A 23,954-nucleotide genomic window follows, 5' to 3' on the forward strand; every position below is an offset into this window, starting at 1 on the left:
CGGGTTAATATTTAACCATCTTGTGAACTCTGGCTTGGTTTTACTGTTCCAGCCTACTGGGAGTGCCTGCTCAGGAAAAGAATTCGTTATGGAAATGCTATTGAAATTCCCCACTGACCAGCCTCTACTCTCACACAATCTCTAGAGATGTTGGAGAGAGACTCTGAGCTAATGAAGCCCTTCCAAGCATGTAAATGTTTCAGAATGGAGTATACTCTAATCTTCCCTGTGGAAGGAAGATTTTTAAATGTGTTATGTTTCATAAGACTGCCTGTGTTACACTTGGTTTTGATGGTCAGAACAGGCTGGTGCAGGTGAGTTGGAGTTTGATACACCAGTATGTGAGAAACAATTCAGAGGAGGAATGTGAGGATGAGCCAACTACCACTGTGAAGAATCAGGCAGCCCCCTTTCCTTCCTACACTAGGATTTAGCATCTCCACCACCAGCAGGACAGACTACACCGGTAGGAAGTTCCTTTGCTTATCTGCTGCTATGGTCACTAAAAACTTCGTGTTTCCCAAGCTGAGGTGGAGAAGCTCAAGGCTTTTTATCTCAGCAGTCACTCAGACATGAACCATGAACATCACAGCAGTGACCAGGAACTGTGAGCGACTGCAGAGCTGTTATGCTGCTTCCATCCCTGTCAGCACCAAGCCGCCATAACACAGGGAGGGAGAAGATGCTTAGGGATTTATTTTAAGCCACCTTTTGGAGTTTTGTGGGGTTGGGGGGGGAAAGGGCCTTAGGGATGAAAGCAAGGTGCAAATTGAGACCAAACTTTTTATTTGGCTAAAACAGCTGTGTTAAGATGGATTTTAATGGCAGCAGAAAGGGGCATGTGCTACCAAGAACCATTTGACGTTTGTAGCATGCTGCAGATGTGCAAAGCATGTGGCAGGGGCATGCAAAAAGATTATTCTAATACAAGCAATGTCATCTGCTGCCTGCTCCCCTTGCACTGCTGCATTATCTTGATGCCTCATGATGTAGGGAGGAGAACTGATTACTGAACTCTGCTTGTTTGTGAAGTGACAAGAGAGGCTTATTAGCTGTGTGGGTGGAGTATTGGTTTCAGGCTCATCAGGAGGGCATCCTCATCCTTCCCTCAATTATAAGCATCCAGCAGCAGGGTTGGGCACAGAAGTTTGTTCGTGGGCGCTTCTTCTCTATAGCTTATGGCTAGAAAAGCCGGGCTAAATGGGGCACTGAAAGAATCTTTTTTTAGCCTTTCACACTGGGGCTGTGAATTGCAGCCGTGCAACTGGCACTTTTGCAGGGCGTAAGGAACGCTCCTTCCTCACCCTGCGGGATGTGCGACGAGAGTGGGTGTGCAGCGATGATCAGCCACCGAGTTAAGTAGCAGGCCTGTGTGACTGATTTACAAATACCAGTGTTCTTTATTTACACAGACATGTAAACAACAGAAGGTAAACAACACCGCCCAGCTCGGTCTAATAAACAGGCTGCTGCTGTTTCACTTCGGGACCTGAGGTGTTTTAGACATTTCACAGAAACTGTATTGACAGCAAACACAGGAAGGCTACGAGCTTACCTTGACTCTTTCTTTGCACGGGAATCGCATGCATGGCGTGGCAGCCTGAGGGAACGGCACCACTTGAGGCCACAAAACAAGCATGCGCAAAGACCCCACTAAGAGCTTTCCTCAGGGTCAGATATGGCTGGAGTCAGCAATCCTTGTGAGTAGTATCACTGCAACTAGTCTGTACTCTGACAGCACTTGCCACCCAAGGATCTGCAATCACTTCGTGAACAGACCACAAATCTTTGTTGCATCCTTTGCAAATGATCCCCAGTTTACACGTGAGAAAACTGGTGGCCTTCAGGTAGCAACTTTCCCAGAGCTCAGGTTGTCTCGTTTCCTAACCTTGTGCTTTAAATATAGCACCATCCTTCCTGGAAGTATACCGCTTCTTGACATTTTAGGACATGCTTTTGAGTTCAAAGTGACGCTCCAAGCACTGCAGGTAGAAGGGCAGCGGACAGTCCCAGTCGCTACCAAAAGCTGTTTTGCTCCAATGATACCTCTGCTGAAAGAGGAGCCAGCCGCTGTGCGACACATTGCACCCATCCCCACACTTTTTCAAGTTTGTCCAAACACAGAATTAAGGGTAACATTAGCTGCAACACTATTTGAAAACAACTGTGCTGATCTGCTGTCTTGCAAATTTTGCTGCAACAGTAAGCCATACACACACTGCTTTACTTAGTCAAAATATTTCAAATAGGAATGTTACACTAAATTTGCAAGACAGAAAAATACCTAGTGGAGGGATGAAAAGTTCAGGAAGTTTGCTGCTTTGTGCCAAGGAACAGATTTGGTTACAATTTAGCAGCAAAAGCATCAGCCAGGAATTGGACAGGATTTGGTTCTCATTTTGGTTCCACACACACTTCCTGAAAAGTAAAACCAGACTGAAAGCATTTGGTTTGTTTTTCATTGTTTCTTTTTCTATTGCAGAGTGATCACCGTGGCTTGAACCCAAAACTGGTTTCAGCCTTTCTACCTGTTTCTAACATGAATAGCAAGCATGCTAGATCAGATCAAGCATGTAAGAATTGCTGCTAAAAAAGCAGACAGGAAAGTGGGTTTGAGCACAGCATTTAAATGCTCAGCTGCCTTCTCTTGTGCATGTTATGCTTCAAGTATTTTTACTTCTTCTACCCTCCCAATAAGAACTACAGTGATGCCCTGTCTTCAGTTATCATAGGAAAGGAGATGAACCACCACAAGTGTAGGACACACCATTTACAGATGCCAGTACAACAGCAGGTAAAATAAAGTCAGAGAAGGAGACCTGTTTTTCTTAAATAGGCATTTCTGCAATCCTTTCAGTCCCCCAGGTGAAAAGGAAACTTAAGAAATTCTCCTTAAATAAAAGCTATGTACAAATTGCACACATTGCAAATGGAGCACTGAGATCAGTCACAGAAAATAAGATGTACAGTCTTCACTGATAACATCTCTCTTGCTATAAACAGCGATAAACAGCATATGCTTTCTTCAGATGTCAGAACCCAGCAAGACTGCAATATTATGTACACAGGGCTTGTTTGCCTTCTGCCTCCCGCAGCAGAGTCCCTCCAAACTCTGTTTTCGCTGCAGCAAAGCTGTGCGGCGCCGATCCTGCGCGCTGCGTCTCCCCTGCTCGGCAGATCACAAGAGAGCTGTCATTGCTGTCTGGCTGATGGGTTTGAGGCAGTCTCTGGGCGTGGAGTAGCCCTCGCTCCCGAGGGCGTTGGGCTGAGGTTTCTGGTAGTCCGTGCTGTAGCTCACAGAGGTCAGAACACCGTTAACTTTGGGTTTGTCGTAGTTTATGACACTCTGGGGTGTCTGATAGTCTCCGTTCCTGGTGTCGGTCTTACAGGAACTAGAGAAGCTGCCGGCAGGAAGGGCATGTTTCTGGGATGAGATGACAGGTACGTTGTAGCCATTTTCAGAAGGGAAATTATTTTCTCTTGCTACGTGCCGCTCTATGATGGGGGTGGCATATTCGGGCTCCTGGCTGGTCAGGGGCAGAGCATATTCGTGCCGGTTTGCTCTGTGCGGGCAGTGGTAGTGATTTTCAAACTCGGCACTCCCCCTTCTTCCCTCGTCTTCGGTGTCCATGGGTCTAAAAGTAGATCCTTTCCGTGTTACCGTCCCAGTCCCAATCATGAGAGGCTGCTGATAATCTAAAAGGAAGCATGAACTGCTCAATAAGGCACAGATTATTTTATGTATTCAATACTTATGCTTTGATAAGTTCGTTATGTTGAAAAATGACTCAGTTATTCTATCAAACGTGGTTATCAGGAATGTGAGGAAACATTGCCCCAGCACAGGTCCTGTAACCTCCTTCAGCAAGCGTTGCAGAACATGGCAGAAGCTCTTCCATGGAGGAGCTTCAATCTGACATCCCTTTTCCTACTCCCTCCCTCCCTTTTCCCACATACCCACCCAAATAAATCAACTTCATTTCTGGAGCTTACTCAAAAGCCCTAAAAAAGAGAGAAGTCAACAAAATATTGGCAATGAACTGGACAAAGGACATTGCACGAAGATAAACAAACAAGAAGCTCTCCAAAACCAGTGTCCCACTTTTGGAATAATTAGAATGCCCGGAGGATTCTTAACATGCCCTACCAAGTGATGGTTTTATTTAAAAGGCATCTCGCAGTAGCTGACTGACAAGAAGGATGAAGTTAGGCAGAATGGCAGCCAAGGGAGTCAAGGGAAGTGTGAAATGTGCTGAGCCGGTGCAGCACTGCTGTGGGTGCGCGAGGCGGGACGCGCCGTGGGAGAAGTCGGACCAGCACCGCTGGAACAACCAGGTGACCACCCTGGTCAAGGGGGACAGCAGGGACAGAGCTGGGGATGGGCAAATGATCCAAGCAGGAACAAGATGAGATGGAGGAAATGTGTCCTCAAGAAGAGAATGTTTGCACCTCTAGTTGAGGCGGATGCCAGGCTGCCATGTAGAAAAGAGATCTGGACTAAAAAGGTTTTAAAAAAAAAATCCAGTAAAACTATTATAAGAAGATTCAGCGTTCTAACTTTCTCGCTTTGGTGCTAGTGACAATCTCTTCCAGATACATACGGTGGCCTGAACAGCTCCACTAAGTAAGTGACACTGCTAAAGTATCAAGTTTTGACGCAGGCGCTAAAGCTCAGTTTCTGTTCTGGCATCGTGGTTCATCTGACATGAGCGTCGAATTCGATCCCATATGTCCTGTGAATCTGTTTGGCAGTTCCTGGCTGCTTCCCAAACTTCAGCATGTAGGGTGAAGGTGTTATGATATTTCACTAAGTAAGTGGTGCAGCTCTTCCCCCCGCCGTGGCCGCCATCCCCAGCAATCTCCCTCGCTTGGGATGAAACATCTCAACTTGTTCCTGGCTGCCTTTGGGATTGAAGGGGTGGATTTTTGTGTGGCATGTTAACCTCTATGCACATTGCATATCTGCAATTAAATTATTAAATGGCACACTTCTGGGCTGCATTCCTGTTTTTATTTGATGTTTCTTAGTTTTTAAGGAGATTGTAGGTGAAATGCTATGGCTGTCTGGCCAAACTGGAGAGTTAGGGCTTCTCACACACTGCAGGAGGGGAGGATGGAGAGAGCAGAGGCTCCTCAGACACAGCTGGGGGAGCTGGATAAACCATGATTTGTGAGTATTAGGAAACAGAACTTCCAAAACAGTAAGCAAGCTTTACTCGCTCCCTTCATGAAATAAAACTGCTTTATAGGTCTCTGCATATTTATCTTGAAAGTTTCTGTAAAGGTTTGAAGCTATCTTTGAAAGATATCCAGGGTAGCACCATATGGAATTATAGTAACCATCCATTTGTTTTTTAAAGTATTTCTCTGCCAAACGCTTTGGAGAAATTCTGAGGAATTTCTAAGTTCTAGAGGCTAGCAACAGCAAATTAATCTTTCTGGAAGACTGCTGATCACTGATCCCATGAAATGGCTGGCCTCACTAGCCTTCCCAGACAGACTAAACTAGGCAAGGATAAGATATGCTAAGAGGATGAATTAAAAAAAAAAAATATCCCTTTGGGATGCAAATAGTACTGATGTGGGGATTTGCTCTACCCAAACAGTGACCCGGAGCCAAGGCAGCACAGGAGAGAAGAACTGTGGTTGTTTTTTTCCTTCTCTCTCATCTACCCACTTCCACTTCAGGGAGCCTTGTCTCCAAAACAGTTCAGGCACCAGGAAGGCTGTGCAGGGATCTCAGCACAACTTCCAGCTGGGCATGAAATCCAACTGCAAACCAACTAAGCAATTTTTCTATTTGCTCAGTAACAAGGGCCATTATATCTCGTTCCATTTCCAGAGACATTTGTGTTTAAGTAGAAACACAAAAATTAGTCAGCAAAGCCAAACTATCCTATCTGAGGCACATTCTTGCACTGCATCCATGCCTGACTGCCTTCAGCTGCAACTATTTCAGAGTCAGGAAATCTTTCCCAAAAGCTCCAAGAAAAATTTTCAAAAGAGTGGGGTGGTTTGGTTTTTTTGGTGTGTGTGGTTTTTGTTTGTTTGCTTTTTGTTTGTTTGTTTTGTTTTGTTTTGTTTTCTTCTGCACGGGTATATTTAGCTGCTTCACTAGAAGTCTGGGATGAACAGAGGTAAATCTGTTCCTGGGCCTCAGCTTGCGTGAGAGCTGGAGCTTGTAACATTGCTGGCCTGTCCCTCTCCATGTCACCTGCTCTGCCCAAAGAGTAATAAAAAAAAGGCATTGTGTGGGGAGCAATTATTACCTGCCATGTCACTGGTGACCAGATCTAGTTTTTGTGGTGTCTCCTTCTCATTATTATAGCTGATGGTAAATTCAGTTGACTGATGTCTGGTGAAGGGCTGCTTGATTTGTTTCCAACAACCTATGATAAAGAAGTAAAACCAGAAGGCTTATCAGCAAGTTAAATGCTTACGAGGTCTGTGGAGTGATAGGTTTGGCTCCCAGCTTTCTAAGTCCCCAGCCTGGTTCACAAGGGCTTAGGAGCTTGATTTATGAAGCACACATACAACAGATGAACTGACTGGGTAAGAGGCTATCTCAAATTTCTTGGGATTTGTCCTCATTAGCAAGTGAGAAAGGATTATGATGTGACCTTGAAAAATCATATTAGCAAATATGGTGTTAAGTACAAATTAATTTTCTAATGAGGGCAAGCTGCAGTGGGTAACAGCATTCCTTTCACTGACGTCAGCACCTGCTGAAGGATGGAATTTTGGAGATGAGCTATTGCAAGGCACTTGTCAAGAGACATGTGAGTTGCCCAGTGGTTTCTTTTTTTATGGAAAGCTGAAATTCAGAAGGATATTCCTCTGTAGAGTTAGCTGGCCAGGAAAAACAGCTAAACCTCAACTCCCAAGCTGATGGGAGACCCCACTCTAATAAAGTGTTATTGAGCAAGACAAAGAATATACTTCACTGGGTTTTGCAGGCATCTCCTAAGGCAAAGTCCTCAAGCCAATCCCCTATTCAGATTTCACACATGAAGTGCAATTCAGTATTATCAGGCATAACAAATACAGTCCCAGGCAGGGAGGGCAGTGAGATGGAAATATTAAAGCCATAAAAAATTATTAGCCTTTTCTCTCTTGGAGACAGGCAATCCCCTCTGCTGTGGGGAAAAGAAAAGGAAAGCAGGGTTTTTCTGCAAAATAGGTATTTTGGAGGAGGGAAGGAAACAGAGGGCACCTGGGAGCACTCTTACGTTCTAATTTATGCGCTTTGTATAATAGATCTTTTTCTAATTGCCTTTCTGTCATAGAAACCAAATTACATTGTTTCTCAGGGCACTGTGGAGGATGACACAAGTGGGACTATTGTTTGCCATTTCCCTTGTATGAAGAGGTGAATTTGAATGAGGAAACGTGGATGCTCTTTCATAAGCGTTTCACGCTTAATTGCTTAACTCCCTTCCCGTTGGCCCAGTGGACAGGACAGGACAAAGTACACGATTCTCTACTAACCTGATTTCTGAGCACTGGATAATCCGTAAGAAAGTCCTTTGGCTTCTCTCCTGCAAGGAGAGGAAAGCATTTATAAATATCTGCACTCAGAGCATTTCAGCTTCATGCCTTAGCTCCAGCAGAGAGAGCCTTTGTGTTTAGTGGCCAAGGACAACACTTCAGTTAGAGTTTCTGGAGGCTGGTGTCTACTAGAACATAAGGCATGCAACCCTGGGTTTCGGCATTTCATTTTTCCCCATCTGTATGCAAGCTGTGACTGCCGGTGTTCAAATTTCTTGTGTCTGGCACTCATCAATCTGATGTGTCCATGTCCGCATGTGTCGCTCCAGGTTATGTTTTGGGTCTGCTCTTCTAAATTATTCGTCTAGTTTATAGATTTAGTGGGAATCCAGGGCAGAGCTTGGTACTGCTAGTGATGAAGCAACATCACCAGAGCATTGCTTATACTCCCAAATCCCCAATGGCTGAAAGAAGCATTTCCTGCTCTACATGCAAGGGCACATTCTTATGAAGGGACATCTAGCAGGAACCATAGCAATGCTTCTTCCAGCCCTCTGATTTCTGAAATGAAGAGGCTCAGTTCTAGCTGCTTTCAGCCCACTACGTTAAGTGCTGGAACTTAAGGGACTGGGAAGCAGAAATATAATGGGAGGAAAATGAAAGAAAATGGTCCAGAGAGATAGCTCAAATCCTCCCTTCAGTGAAATTTTACTTGGCTTTGGTGTGGAAACTGTTCCGTCTTTGATGTTTTACAACTTGGTATTTGTGGGTATAAGTAGGCTGAAGAGAGCAGCCAGCGACATTGGGCTGTAAATTGGCATGTGCAGTTCTGACCCACTTCACCTTAGTTTTGGTCCAAGTAGGGGAGATGTACAATGAGAAATACAATTTACAGAGACACAATGTGAGTTCTACTTAAAAGGAAGACTGCTGAACTGTATGGATTTCCAGCTCCCTGGTAAAGAGACTCTGGAAAGAGGGCACGTAGGTGGACAGGCTAGCTAGGTAGCCACAAATGCCTCCTATGACAAAACCCAGTATCTTACTTGCGTAGAGCTGCACAGATACAAATTCCAGAGAACAGGAACAGACACAGCACGATGAGGATGGGGACAATTATAGCTGTAAGCTTTAAGCCTGCATGAGAAAAAAAAAAAAGGATACAAGTTTAAAAGGCAAATTACTCTGAAGCTGGTAATTTTTACTACAGAGAATACAGTGGAAGGTAGATATTCTTGCAGAAATGCTTCTTGCAAGAGAGCATGAAAACTATAAAACTGCAAGACTACTCCTCAGCCATACTTGGTTGCCATGTACCTATGTGGAACGGTGTCAAGACAAAAGAGTTAAATATACTTTCTCAAGGCTGACACTTGACTTAACACCCATATGCATCCTTACAAAGAGCAGTTCTTTCTTACTACACAGTAGGTAACTTTTAACAAGTCACTTACACTGTTTTTAGTTGCTTATAGAACTGCCAAATGAAGCTGCAGCTTTACGTGCCGAGTATCTGGCTCATGCTGAAATGGCTGAAACATTTCAGTCAAAATAGTTCAAAGATTTCCATGAGCAGAGCTAGGGAGAAACCTGTTTAGCCACTGTTAAATTCTAACACAACATGGTTTAGAGCAGGGATTTGAAAATTAGCAGTGGGGTAGCTCTTATGTCAGGAATGTGCTATTTGCTATTCCTACAGACACTTACCAGGCTGTGAGAATAATGTAGTACACCTGTCCACAAGGTATTTGCAATTTACCAGATGAAATCTCAGTAGATTTCATTTTCAGTGAACATGGATACAATTTACCCATTCTGCTGCACAGATAAACGGAGCTTGCTCTTGGCAAGAGTCATGCAATTTCAGAAAAGCATTTTTCTTACAGTGATCGCTTCTTACAACCAGTTTTTTTATAGAGACATTCCTGCAACTATCAGCTACCTAATGGGTTGCAGTGTTTGGTGTAGTGGCTCTGGTAATTCCTGCCTGGATATGGGTCCACCAAACAGTCCATATAAGCAATGAATTTTCTTTGTTTGCTTTTTAAGATCTAAGAATTTAGCTCCACAACATTAAGGATGAAGACTGCAAATTCAGGGAGAAGTACATCAATTAAGGTTGTCTGCATCCCCATGAACACAGGCATTATGGAAGAGTGTTTAATTATGCAACTGTGTACTACTGAATGCGGCAACGAACTGGGGACCTGCTCTGGGAAGAGTCATAGTTGTGTAGAGATAAGATAGCATTTCTGTGATTACAGGTATTACAATAATTACAAAACACTGGGAAAAGGTGAGGAGGAGCTCCTCCAAAAAATGCTGATGAGTGCTCACTATAGTCCCTCGAGCCACCTACCAAGCGTGACAAATTTGACAGGGAAACCAAAGCCTAATGTTTCACACATCAAGGAAAATTAAGGCTTTCAATCTCTTTCTGTGCTTAAGACAAAAGGAACTTATGTTCCTCCCTCTTCTCTCTGTTGTTACCCTTTATTAAAGTCTGATGGGAAAATAGAAGTTTTGGTTTGTGAGAAAGTTTGAAGGTTACTTAGTCTGGGCTGAAGACATGATGCAGCCTAGGGAAAATGCAGTGCTAGGTAGTGTTACCCAAGTTAGTCTCTTCTGATGGGATGGGCTCCGTAACGGTCCTGTCTTCTTTTCCTAGGGAGGTTTCCGTGCTTTGGCTTGGTTTCTGCCACATAGAATGCGTAAACGAACTATTAGCTGCAAAAGAGAAGGGGGTGTCAGTGGCACCATGGTGGTACAGGGGGCTTTGGAGGCACCGTGCCTGGGGAGCGCTGCTTACCCCATACCTTGCATTATTCGACAACCCATCAGCTCGAGCTTCAATGCTATTCTTTGGTTCCAAGTTTGAGGGACAATTCGCACATAACGGGCCACTATTGGAGGGATGAAGTTATTGCGTACTATGTCACCAGGGTTGGAGTTGCCTTGGAATACCTGCAATGAAATGAAATGAAAGTGTGTTGTTTGCTCCATTTAAAAAGTCTCTTTCTTCAAAGTGCCCCTGACATCCAACTTGAAATGTTTTCGTTATTCTAAAACTAAAATATGTTGATAATGTGGGATGCAGCCACAAGATTTGTGGAATTGAGACCCCTGGAAAGAAATAATCTTTCTAGTTCTGACAGATGATCGCATTTTACTGTTAGCTCGGAGAAGAAAGATTATCACTCTGTTTCAATTCTGTGTAATTTCTAGTTAATGTAGGCTGGTATAATGCTAGTTTTTGATTTAATAGCACTGCAGCACCCTTATTTGGGCAAAAGGGGATAAAAATATAAAAAGAAAAAAAGGAATTGAAATATTTCTAGACATTTTAGTAAAATGGACAGTTTTCTGAATCAAGTTTGAAGAGTGACTATTAACTATATGGTTGTGTCTCCTTTTCCCTGTACTTATACATTATTTCCCAGAATCAGTTCAGCCTATGTACAGAACAGTAATCCTTGCAAAATTAGTTCTTAGAGATGCTTTGGCATGATGTAGGAGGAGTTAAAAGCCTGATAAGATAGGGAGGTGAGGTCAGCATATCTTAGGTAAAATGCCAGACCACATGGGGTTCTGATGGGACAGGTTTTGTCATGCACCCTAGCTGAAACTGAGATCATATACAATATTTCTGTAAGATTATTTGTAAATAACAAGTCATTGTGGAAAACTGCAAACCAACAGACTTTAAACAGCCATCCTTCACAGTTCAGCCACTACTAGGCTGATTTTTCACTTTTTGGGCCAACATCTCCTAAGTTGAATGTTTAAAAAATCGTAAACCAGATAATGTTGTGCAGTGAAATTCCTTTCCATACAAGCTACAGAAATGAGAGCTAGTAGGAAATCTCTCGACAGTTCTACCAAATTATTAAGAACTGCCTTCAGGAGTGAGAACCAGGTAGAGCCTTATCCTGAGGAAAACTGAGCTCCCTTGGAAATTATGAGTGAAGGTGTGACTTTGGACACTGTGGGGGTAGGGAGGGCTTTGGGTGGGTTTTTTTGTTTGAAAGGAAACATGAGGTGCTCAGGGGAAACTATCATCAGACAAACCTGTGCAGCACATCATTTTTCTGCAGAAACTAGTTGCACTGCTGTTATCTGTTCATTGTTAAAGTCACTCAGAGTCTGTGAAAGCTATTGTGTGGACAAGTATTGTGGTGTAATGACAACTATTTTAAGTTCAGTTGCATCGATTCCTAACACATGTAGGCGGTGCCTACAGACTTGTGTCGGTAGAGTCCCACCAGCTGGGGGTGGGGAACAGTGCAGTCCGTGGTCACCGTAACAGCCCCAGCAGAAGCTTGATCCACAGGGGCAGCCTCACCAGCAGCCCTGTGCTTTCACCAGAGTCGATTGTGTCACTTGCTGGAGGGTTAGGTTGACTATCCTGGTGCATCTGAAGCTGAATCTCAGGTTTGCTGGTGCCACACCGACCAATGCTTCTGCACTGGTACAGCGTTCCTAGCATGGGCAAGCACTGAGCTGAGCTTGCCCAAACAGCCTGTTGTACAGCTTTAATTACACAATTTTTTAAAAAGAAGAATACAGACATACACATCCCTCCTCGTGTGTGTCTCACAACTTCAGCAAACCCTGGATAACTTCCTTGTCTCAACAAGCTCTCTATCTGCTCCATGGCTGTAAATTACACTGGTGAAGACAAACCAAGTCTAGACAGGTTTGAAACTCCTAATCTTCCTTGACAGTGAAAGCCTGCCCTTCAACGTCAAGGCAGTGTACGCATGGTTGCTCTGTGTTTTCCTACCCCTCTTGCTTTCTCTTACCTTTTCTTCATTGCTCAGAATCCCTTTGTAAGTTCTCCATTTTGAGTTGTTATTTTTGTAGTTCATTGTAAATGTCTTTACGTAAAAGTTGAGATTTGGTGTAGTGGAGCCAGAGCCAGTGGTCTTAATCCCTTTTAACAAAATGCAAAATACATTTTCATTTGTTAGGTGTCTTTTTTAAAGGAACATTTTCAAATGCAAACACAGAAGCAAAAACTATTTGGAGGATTTTGCCTTCAAATTCTTGGTTCATTTTTTAAACTATGTTGGAATTCTGGGGTGGTTACTGAGTTTAAAAGTTGGGTGAAGAAAACTCCAAAAATGACGCCAAAAGTGGTAATTGCTTTTTGATATTATGGTCCATATCATCAGTCCTTACATCTTTAGCAGCAACTGTAATTTACGTTTCTACAACTAAACCAGGAACTGGAAACAGGAATCTTTTTCACCTGGGCCATTATTTCAAAGGCTAGGATTTTAACATTTTTTTAATATTGATTCCAGAGCTGCATCATTTAATAGGTTCTAAGCAATCATTTATCATCCATTCAGACTCTACAGGTCCCTGTGTAAATATTTTGTTCGGAACCTACAGTGTGTTGACATCAGGCATGCATGACAGTTGAGTCCAATCCTATATCCCTATAGGAAGACCAGTCCTATAAATAGCCATTTCTTAAATATGAAAAGAATATTCCTCAATGCAGAACATTTCATTACATTTAATGAAAGAAACACTGCATTAGTGCATTATTAGCTTTTCAACTGCACTTAGTTTCTTCTCTAGCTGAAACCCCAGCTTCTAAAAACCAGATAGTGACATACCTGTTATTCTCTTCTTCTCTCCCAAGTCTATCTCCAACCATTCACGATTGCTGCTGTGGTTAGAGGCCCAAGACAAACCAGGGACATGAAGCCAAGCCTTGTCAGGAGACCACTGGAAGAGCTGCCCAAATTCGTTGGTCTCCTCCCAGTAGGAAGATGCAGTAACCTGGCTCTTGGAGAGGAATCCCTCTTCCAGACTGAGAGATTTATTGCAGCCTAGGAGTCCCCACACAGACAGACAGAAGGAATTATTTTGCATTTTCACAGCATATTCTTATATTAGGCTAAAAACATATGAAGACCACTCACAACAGCAAAGTCAGATGTTGCTTAATCTAGTGCTAGCCTGATGCTATCCATTAGCGGTGGTATTTGCCAGTCAATTTGTAGTGGATGATCCAGTACCAGAGCACTGCAGTCCCTCTCCTTTACCAATTTAGATCCTACATACATGATACCTGCTGACTACATCTGCTATTTTCCCCTTTCCATTTTGTTTTTTAACCTCTGCAGTTTAGTCTCAGTCATGTGAAGGCTTCTTATGTTTCAGAAGGAAAATTTAAAAATATAATATTTATGTTTCGAGATTGGCTTTAACTATTTTTTCTGTACCAAACATTTCTCAGATGAAGGTACTGTACTGAAAGGAACACTTTACTGTAAATATTTCATGATTCTCACCTGCAATTAGAGCTAGGAAAGTTACTCACTAGAGAAGCTCCTTGATACGGCTGCCAAGAGGTGATATCACAAAGATAATAGCTGCAGGTTAAGTATTACAAACTCCACCAAAGAACCCGCAAAATTGCTGCACATCAAGGTTCTTCAGAGAAAAGAGGCCAGTGGAGTAAGGTTTCAATGAAGTTAAAAATAATTCTCTGGCAATTTCAAAGGCCTGCACATGCTCTACAGTTTTCAGTGGAATAGTAAATGATTGTATCTATCTCAGATGACTGAAATATAACTCAAATGAATAAGAGCGAACTTTGCCCCCCTCTTTGCTATGTTCTATGCAAATGAACAGCTTGACAGATTAAAGACGCTTTTGCATCTTGGAAAGCCATAAACAAAAACCTGTTCTGTATCAGTGCAATGTAAATATATTTTCATTCCTCTCTGTGTTTTCGTTCTCTTCTTGTATAATGAAGATGGGATTTATTAATGTCTGAAGAAAAACTGCTTTCATTTTCTGCCGCCTAAATTGCATAAAAACAGGATTATCTGATTGCCATTTTTCATACGCTGGCACAAGAAATGTAACAGCAGAATGCTATTTCTGTTCCTCGTCTATGTGCATATGACCTATTCCTATTCTGCATTTTTTTCCTAGCTTGCTTCATGTATCTTCAATTTTTTTACTCAACTTGCCAATTTTAAAAAAAATTGCTGTCCTAAAATATCCTTCCTAGACACTGCCTGACATTCTCCTGATTACTTTTCAAAAGTTTTACAGAAAATACTTAAATACAAAGGTAAAATTTGAATAGCTAAAAGCCATTATTCTTACCATTTGAAGTAAATATAAACCGCTTATCTGACAGCGATCCTCTGTAAGAAAAGAAAAAGGCAATTCAGAAGGCGGTTACGGGAATGCCAAGGTACAGTTTCAGAATCACTGTTTATCTAGCAAAATATCTCTGGCTGGGTAGCTGCTTACTTTGTTGGCTGGTTATCTACCCCAGAAAGAGTGCTCTTGGGCATCTCTCACCATGACGGAATCGAGATAGTTATTTTTAATGGTTTTGAGCGTTTCTTTTGATTTAAAGTGGTGAATGGAGTTAAATCGAGTTGGTGGCCAGTCACAAGTGGTGTTCCCTAGGGCACAGTATTGGGGCCAGTTGTGTTTAATATCTTTATCAGTTATCTGGATCAATGGCCTGAGGCCAGTTGTTTAAGGTTCAACAAGTCCAAGTGCTGGGTCCTGCACTTGGGTGACAACAACCCCAGGTAGCGCTACAGGCTCTGGGAAGAGTGGCTGGAAAGCTGCTTGGCAGAAAAGGATCTGGGGGTGTTGACTGACAGCTGGCTAAACATGAGCCAGCAGTGTGCCAAGGTACCTAAAAAAGCCAAGAGCACACTGGCTTGAAATAGTGTGGCCAGCAGGACTAGGGAAGTGATTGTGCCACCGTACTTGGCACTGGTGAGGCTGCACCTCGATTCCTGTGTTCAGTTTTGGGCCCCTCACTACAGGAGAGACATTGAGATGCTGGAAAGAGTTCAGAGAAGGGCAACAAAGCTGGTGAGGGGCCTGGAGCACAAGTCTGATGAGGAGTGGCTGAGGGAACTGGGGCTGTTTAGTCTGGAGAAAAGGAGGCTGAGGTGAGACCTTACTGCTGACTACAACTACCTGAAAGGAGATTGTAACATGGAGGATGTTGGTCTCTTCTCCCAAGTATGAAGAGATAGGACGAGAGGAAATGGCCTCAAGTTGCACAAGGGAGGTTTAGATTGGATATTAGGAAAAAATTTCTTCTCTGAAAGGACTGTCAGGCATTGGAACAGGCTGCCCAGGGAAGTGGTGGAGTCACTGTCTCTGAAAGTGTTTAAAAGACATGTAGACGGGGTGCTTAGGGACATGGTTTAGTGCTAGGACCTCGCAGTGCCAGGTTAATGGTTGGACTTGATGATCTTAAAGGTCTTTTCCAACCTAAATGATTCTATGATTCTATGAAAATTACTCTTCTTCCCATCAGCCTGTTAATCTTGCTGCGCACTTCTGCTTTTCTCCTCTGCACAGACCAGCAATGTGAGAGCATTCAAAAGAACCAGGAATTGGAAAGCTAACATGGCCTGAAGCTACCTGTGGTGCTCTGTTCCAGCACCAGGCCCAGGTCTATTCTCACCTACAGTAGCTTACATTAGAGCAACTTCACTGAAATCAATTACTTTGTATCAGTCTAAGTCCACATCTAGTTTGAAGAAAATCCAGCCTTAAGCACTGTGAAAGAATTACACTTGATGGTGACTAAATTGCATCAGCTCTGGCCATTCCTATTTGAGCTGCAGGTGTATCACAGCCAGACTGAATGAAATCTACTCCTTGTTTTAATCTGGGTGGGATCTGGGTCTGTTATAACCACAACCAACAGGAATGGTTCTTTCTGCTCCATTAACACCACCACATCTATGGCTCCCCTTTTCTTCGTCTTGACATGGACTACTTTGCTTCAGGAGCAAAGCCATTTCCTGGGCCACTGCACACAACCCTACACAATGCAGGACAAGATAAAATCACTGCTGTAAGGAAAAGCTGTGTTTTCCTTGGTCTCTCATGGAGCCACTTTCTGATTCCCAAAAAGATGCCCCTGAGGTTTCGTTGCAGAATGGATGACTCTGACTGGCTGCCTAACAAAAATAAAAGCCTGGGTTTTAATGTGAAATTAGTTTGGATTTCTTGACGATCTGACCCCTTCAATGTCGCTTTGATTAGCTGCACGCATCATTTGCCCCTTTTGAAAAGCCTTGGCCAGTGTGACTGAGCAGTAAAGCACCTTCTGCATCAAGACAGCTCCCACTCAGGCTGCCCTTTATTGTTGGCCAGGAAAATTTCCCCCGAGGTACCTTCTGTGGACTAACAGCGGTGTGCACAGCTGTATGTTTTGAGAGCACTGCAAACGTGGAACAGGAAAGTAGTCCCATGTCAGGGTCAATAAAAACACTGCCTCTTTTGGTCATTGAGGGGAAAGCTAATGACTACAGGCAAATGAAGCCCTTCAGAGATGACAAAGAGCACTGGGAGGGAGCTGATTTATTTGGGCATGTAGGCGGTAGAGTAGCTAGAAGGAGAAACTCAAGCCCTCCCTCCCACATCTTCCCCCCAGGCAATCCTCAGGGGCAATCAGATGTGCTCTGCTTGCTTCAAACCAGTTTGACATTACAGCCAAAACAATTTTTGCTTTCTTAGTGAATGCAAAGCAATCCATTTCAAGAGAAAAGAAGAAAACAAACACCTATGATGATCAGAAAAACCTACCCAAAACAGAAATCACTGCGCTCCTTGAGTACTTATTTATGAGATAAAGCTTTGTAATAAAAAAGTCACACAGATCCCTTTCAAATAGAGCGCTGTAATTTTAGCGAAGTAAAGGAGGAGGTTAGCATTTCTAAGGTCTATAAAGCTATGAAATCAAGCTGAAATACTTCTGCTATAACTCTGCAAGTCACTGAAGAGGACAAACTAATTCAGTTAAGTGGTAATTCATCAGTTTCCTAATGTGACAGGTGGCATTTGTCACACAAATTTCACTTTGTCCTTTAAGGGAACATATCGCCCCATGCTCCTCATTTTCCTACACAACCTTCAAGATTCTGCCTCGCTGACAATACAGGTGGCATGACCGCACAGGAGACCTGTGCTGGTAGCTCTGCAAAAAAAAGATGCTGATTCCCATAATAAACTTCTGTCAGCATCAAATACTCTTTCTTTTTTTTTTTTTTTCTTTTCAGAATTGATTTTTATAAGCAGTGGAGGTTAACCCTGAATTTCACCTTTCACAGTTCATCAGCATGTGTTTTCTTGCGTTTTCAAAGACAAATGATTTCACGTGCATGAACATACAGTCACAGGCCAGCTCACTTGAAAAAGCTAAACCCCCATATACATGTACAGGACTGTCTAATAAATCCACCCCCTTGATCTTCATTATGGCATTTGTGGGTACAGGTCCACACATGGTTCATGAGAACAGAAAACCTCACAGATGCCAGAGCGTAACAAGCCCACTGAAAAATAGTCAGGGAGGCCAAGGTCAGCTCTTGAGGGCTGGTGAGCAAGCGAGCCATAACTCCACCGTCACATTTAACATATTTATCAGCTCGATGCATTCCAGCAGCAGCTGTTGATGAGTTCAATTTCGGCTCAAGTCACTAAATAACTTAAATCTTTAATACTGAAATCCACTATAAATGAGATTTTAAAAACTTGAGTAAGCTTATATTTAAGGGCATCTAAAAAGCTCTTAGAGCACTGCTGTCCGAGCACCAACTTTTTCTTGCCAGCACTGGCTGCTCTGTAGGAATTTCTTGCAGCGTGTAGGTATTCTGAGCATATGGGAGACATGCAGCTTTGGAAATAACTCTTACAAAAGCCTTTTTAAAGCATGAAATGCATTGGTTCATTTTCTTAGTAAATAGGCCCACTGTTTCTAGGAACACTTTTCATGTTTTGAAATAAAAGGATTTCCCTGCATTCTCCAATTCCCCTCTCCTGGGATAACAGGCTCACACCAGCAGTTCTTTTGCTCCTGGGATTGTCCCAGCTCCCAGGAGCAGCAAAAGCATCATTTTTGTCTAAATCTGTGCCATCTTATTTGCAAGCATCTGACCCAGTATGAGCCAGTTTACCTTCGGTTCCCTGTATAATCTGTAGAAAGCAATGGTTGTTTCCTGAGGGCAATTCAGTCCCTTGGAGATGTGCGTTGTGCTGGAGGAGTGACTCTGTGTGGCCCGGTAGGCAGGAAGGCTAAGGGGGCTGTTCTTCTCCTTAGGGTGTTCTCTTAGGGGCCTCCCATTAAATGGGCTAAATCCGAGCCCTGGAGGCTGCCTTCAGCCTAGAAATGCACTTTTCACCTCTCTTGCAAATAAATGGGAGTTTTCTCACTTGGTGTAATAGAGACAAGTTTGCGTCACTGCATTTCTATTACCCACGTGAAACATATAGGATATGTTGTGAACAGGAACATTAAAAAGATGCTTGATAGTTAAGGTGATGGATTAACCATGCAAACAGTGTTTTCCACCAGCATGTGTATATTTGCTGTCTTATATGCTTAATTCGTTGCCCACTAGCTGTTGTACAGTGAAAAAAAAATACAAATGGGAATCCAGCTGCCTTTCATTATAGCATTGCATGCACTACTGTCCAAGTTACTCCTTCTGGGATTCTCAGGGGTCATGAACATAAATGGTTCTGTACATAAATGGTTCTGTAACATCTTTAGATAAGGCACAAAATATTTAATTTAGGATTTCACTAAGGTGGCACGTGTGATGGAAAGAATCAGTGTTATTTGTTTTATGAAGAGGCCTGGTGCTTGAGCTGAGCTCTCAGTCCTTCTTTGCTTGAGACAAGTTTATATTAATTTTCTTTTGCAATTAACTTTCGAGAAAAACAGAAAATATTTAGGCTTTATAGGCCTTTGGCTAGTGGTCTACATGCTACCCAGCTTTGCATACTCCAGTGCCACTATATATAAAACATTTAAATCTGTGCTGAAGCTTAAGCCCAACAACAGACCAAATGAATGCTTTTATTTTTTAATGAATGAAACCATGATTGTAAAATTGTCCAGAGGGTGTGGAGAAATCATGGGAAAAACAGGAAGAAAGTATAAAAAAGACATATTCCCTTAGTTCTCATAATCTGTAGGACTGAGGAGATATCTCTTCCTATCAAAAAAATAAAAAGCCTCATGAAAAATCCAGATAACGTTTGAAAATTAAAAAATATAAACCAACAGGAATGACAGAGGCAGCTGCTGGAAGGGCTCACTGTGCTGGATAGAGATTAGAGGATTTATTTCTACTTCAACAGCAGTACAATTAAAAGTCAGAAGATAAGTGGTAAATATAACACCCTTGCTATAAATATTCTAAAAAAGAAAAACTCCGAACATGTCAAAAGCACAATGTTTAAGAAGTTGTTCATTAAATGCCCTATGGCTCAACGGCACTTTTTATTTATTCATTCTTCCAAGCTTTTTTAAAACCTTGACATGAATTTAGCATGATTTATTAGCGCATTGACTAAAGGTGTTTGTTGCAGAACATCATACTTCCATGTATCTGCTAACAAAGTAATTTTCAAGTATATTTTGGAAGGAATAGAAGAAAAAAAAAATAGAAAATACCACCCTACGTGGTGTAGAGCCACTGAAAACTTGGAACATCTTCTTATATCCAATGCCAACATGATTTTAATAAAGCTGTACAGACAAAGCCCAAAAGCCCCTAGACCCACACCAAACAATTTTTCCTCCCCCAAAAAAGTGTCCCCACCTGCTTCTGCTGCCCTGGCCAGCGCATGGTGCCCCGGGGGTGCTCCTGGAGCCAGCGGTACTCACTTGTGCGAGGGGACACCGTTGGCGACGACACCTTCGTAGTGGCTGATGCCCTTCTGCTGGGTGACGCTGATCTGGCCGCCCAGCTCGTCCGCGATGACGCCCGCATGTATCGCCGACTTGCACAGCAGCGAGGTCTGAAAGGCAGAACCCATCAGAAGCCAAAGCTCAGAGAATCAATCTGACAAACTGCTAATGCTTTCAACTTCCCAGCCACTGGTATATAAGTGTTATGGCTCATAAAATCCAGCAAAGGCTCAAGAGGAATAATGGTGGGGGTGGGGAGGGAAGAAAGAACAGTAGTCTCTGAAAAAATACATTCACTTCTGAAAGTCACCTTTTTTTTTTTTCTTTTTTCTTTTTTCCAAAAGAAAAACCAAATAATCTGCTTCTGAGAAGATGCTGTAAGGTTTGAACCTATTAAGTATTGTGTCATTCCTTGGGAAAACAAAGTCAAAGGCAAGGCAACTCTACTTTGCAAAGAGAAAATTATAAATACTTGATGGACTTGCCTGAAGGCAAACCTATCTATTACTGCGCCTTAGGGTTTGAGTCATGATGTACTTAGGCAATTTGGCTATATGGTGACTGGCTGCCACTGGGTTTTAAGTATAGCCCATTTGCCTGTGTCTCTGGTGGGATAATCCACATAAAGGAAGAATACAAGCAGGACATCTTGTGTGCCAACTAGGTGGCAATGATGTACTCCTGGGCTAGGAGAGAGCAGAGAAGGGCCAGCAGAAAGGTGCAAAGGAGACATTCCCAGCAGCTGCTGGCAGAGATAGGTCCCAGTCACAGGGGCCTGGCTTGGGCTATGCTACTGGACAAGCTGGGCTGTCCCCTCCCAGGAGGGCTGGGAGAGGTGGGGACACAAAGGCAGCAGAGCTCCAGGGGAGCCCTGTGGGTCTTTCCCATCAGAAAAGCTGAGTCCTCATTAACGGTGGAAGGAAAATTTCTTTCAAAAATTCCTCAGTGCAGATAAGATCTGCATGAGGTCATGCCATGTGCTGCTTTTCTTTCCTAATCGCCCAAATGAAGGGCAAGAATAACTGGCTAACGTGGCATTTCTTTGTTTCTTCAGCTCTGCGCTTTCCAGGCTGGAGTGGCGAGCTCGAATAACTGGACGAACAGGTTAATCATGAACACTGACTTTTAGGAAACTCCATATTTGTGATAGGGTGGGATTTTACATCAGTGGCATGATTGAACATACTACCCTGAGAGACGTAAAGATTTCACAGGCATGACGGGAGGGGAGTCCAGGATGAGGGGCACAGAAAGGGCAGAGCTCTGTGTGATGTGAACTGTGGATAAATGCAACCACTCAGGCAAATTCTTTGCTTTAAAGAATGAGCTGTTAAAACAACCCAAGAGGTTAGTAGTTATCAGTGGGATGTGATTAAGCAGTGTATAATGCTTATTTCATCTCAGAGCAGATTGCTGGGATACTGCAGGCGTAGTCTTAAATAAAACCCTCCTGCTACCGAAATATTTTTTTTTTTTCCTACAAGAGTGAACTTTAGAAAAGGCACGCACATGGACTCCAAACAAGTAAAAGCTGAAGTTGTAGGAATATTTAGTACATCAGTGAGTACTGCCTCAAGAGGGACAAACCCTATGCTGGATTTTGCCAGAAACCGCAAATCAGCAGGTGTATTTGACAAGTCAGTGGACTTTGCTCTCGCACAACTGATACATCTGTTTGAAAAGTGTCTCTGGGTGCTTATATACTGATAACATACTCATATACTGATAATACAAGGTATATCTAACACAGCTGGGAAGAATTACTGACAAAAGTCGAGCAGCGAAAGTTGAAACAAAGTTGTGCTGTGCTTCTCTGTTCTGTCTTTATAAATGTCCCCTCATTACCCTGTGTACTTACATCTCTGTATCCATCTCCGATGTTCCCAGAAATGTCACCTGCTATGTCTCTGCACCCAGCAGGACAGTATCTGCTGTAGTGAGAGAAAAGAGGCTTGCTTAAAATATGAACTGTAGTGCTGACACACAGAAACAAACCCGCACAAAAGAAATGCTCTCAAACCAATAATCATTTTAGCACTAAGTTCTGGCTGATGATCTGTTAGTGAGTGAAGAAGGTAAATAAATGGGCCCTTGAGTTCATGAGTGGACTGCACACGGCAGCACATAAAGAACTAGAAAAGCAGTTTTGCGAGGGCATTTCTGTTTAATTCTCTCATTCTAGAAATGTGATCACATGAGTTTTCAGCATAGCCCAGAGAAGAAGCCTACATGCACGTCCAGACAGCAGGCAGAAGAGCACAATATATTACCATTTCAAATCCTATCACAAAGTTCAAGGAACCAAGAAATTATAGCTTGTCCTCAGATAATCTTGTATCAGCTAGGATGTGATCTGCTCTCAGGAGAAGCACTGGAATTTGAGGCTACTTTGAATTTCAAAGTGGAAACTCTTTTTACATACACCATGTATATGTACGCCCTAATGAGAATTGCTGAGAGCTCTGTAACTCTGTTCCCTCATTTTTCTGTGCTGCAGACTTCCATTCTGCACTACTGCTTCTCACAACTGGGTCTTGGACTATTACAGCATCGGAGCTCAAAATAATTCACTTATCCAGAAAACCAAGACTGTACCTGCCTTATCTGACATTTTCTAACAACTGGACCAGACGACAGACACAGTAAAGTCAGCCAGAGCGCAGAGAGCTGCAAACCCTCTTTACCTGTATTCAGCCTTTGTGTAGTGGTTTGCTCGTTCCAAGCATGTGATTAGATCTGTGAAAAATTTACAAATGTCAATCCCCATTGCAGGATGTAGAAATACAGACAAAATATTTACCTAAATATGAAATTACATTTACAGACCTCTGCATACAGTACTTAAACAACTTTAATAGACGGAAAGCAACAGCTATGGTTTTCCTTCATTCTTTTCATCTCTCTCTTCTACTCCTCTTATATTGTACACCTTCAACATAGTTGCACAAACTCCCAGAATATTAAATGTAGGAATCAAATCTTAATCTCTCCTATCCCTTCATCCTCTCACTGGGTGGTAGATGCTGGAGCCTGGAATACAGTGGAGCTTCAAGGAGAAAATACTAATTTTCTTTCACTGGGCCTGTATTGCAATTTGTCTAGGTAAGATTTCCGCAGCTATTATATCTGGTTACAACTGCTTCTTGCACACATGCTATTAAAAATATCATGGTTCGTGCTAATCTGTAAATATTTAGGACCAAACATTTGGGCTAAAGTCTATGTGTGTAGAGAAGATCATTAAATAGAGGGAACTATGCCACTAATCCTTTAGTACTTTTGGATTTCACCTTACCTGGGTGATCACTACTGGCATAGGACAACAGAAAGCCTCGTCCTGACACATGGGATCCACTCTCAAAGTGAATAGTCGCTTCATTGCTCTCCAGAATGATTTCTTTGGGGACGGGCATCACATTGCCACAGTATGGCCCTACAGACAGAAAAAAGAAGTTTACAAAAGTTTAGATGACATAATTAGGTTGGAATATTCTCATGATTAGCAAAGAGTTTCATAACACTCATTCTCCTTCAGTACCAATGCAAATGTTGACAAAAGGGTTTTGGCTTCAGTCCTTTATGGGTATGAGCTCCTGACAAGGAGTGGCCAGGATCCAATTGTTTCTCCACGGCAGCAATTCCAGTATCCAGGTCTCTCATCGCATAAGCCTTAAGAGAATGATTAATGCCCTTGGGCCTTTGAAGTACAGCGTGCTTACAACCAGCAGTAACTCATTAGAGAAAAGAACAGAAC

General features: G+C 42.7%; 1 protein-coding gene across 1 annotated transcript in view; it reads right to left on the reverse strand.

The window, feature by feature from the left end:
* Positions 1 to 1,385: 1,385 nt before the first annotated feature.
* DCBLD1 (discoidin, CUB and LCCL domain containing 1) overlaps positions 1,386 to 23,954 on the reverse strand; it is a gene marked incomplete at its 5' end in the record, with an annotated part of 49,423 nt that continues 26,854 nt past the window's right edge. The window contains 13 exon segments of the mRNA XM_082049248.1: positions 1,386 to 3,696; positions 6,270 to 6,389; positions 7,489 to 7,538; positions 8,535 to 8,625; positions 10,099 to 10,215; positions 10,305 to 10,452; positions 12,291 to 12,421; positions 13,116 to 13,331; positions 14,623 to 14,663; positions 20,177 to 20,310; positions 22,059 to 22,131; positions 22,885 to 22,936; positions 23,496 to 23,633. Of these exon segments, the coding sequence (XP_081905374.1) occupies positions 3,179 to 3,696; positions 6,270 to 6,389; positions 7,489 to 7,538; positions 8,535 to 8,625; positions 10,099 to 10,215; positions 10,305 to 10,452; positions 12,291 to 12,421; positions 13,116 to 13,331; positions 14,623 to 14,663; positions 20,177 to 20,310; positions 22,059 to 22,131; positions 22,885 to 22,936; positions 23,496 to 23,633 (1,829 nt within the window). The 3' untranslated portion in view covers positions 1,386 to 3,178.

This window comes from Streptopelia decaocto, assembly GCF_964273445.1.
Source record: "Streptopelia decaocto genome assembly, chromosome: 3".
In the NCBI taxonomy this organism is placed as follows: domain Eukaryota; kingdom Metazoa; phylum Chordata; class Aves; order Columbiformes; family Columbidae; genus Streptopelia; species Streptopelia decaocto.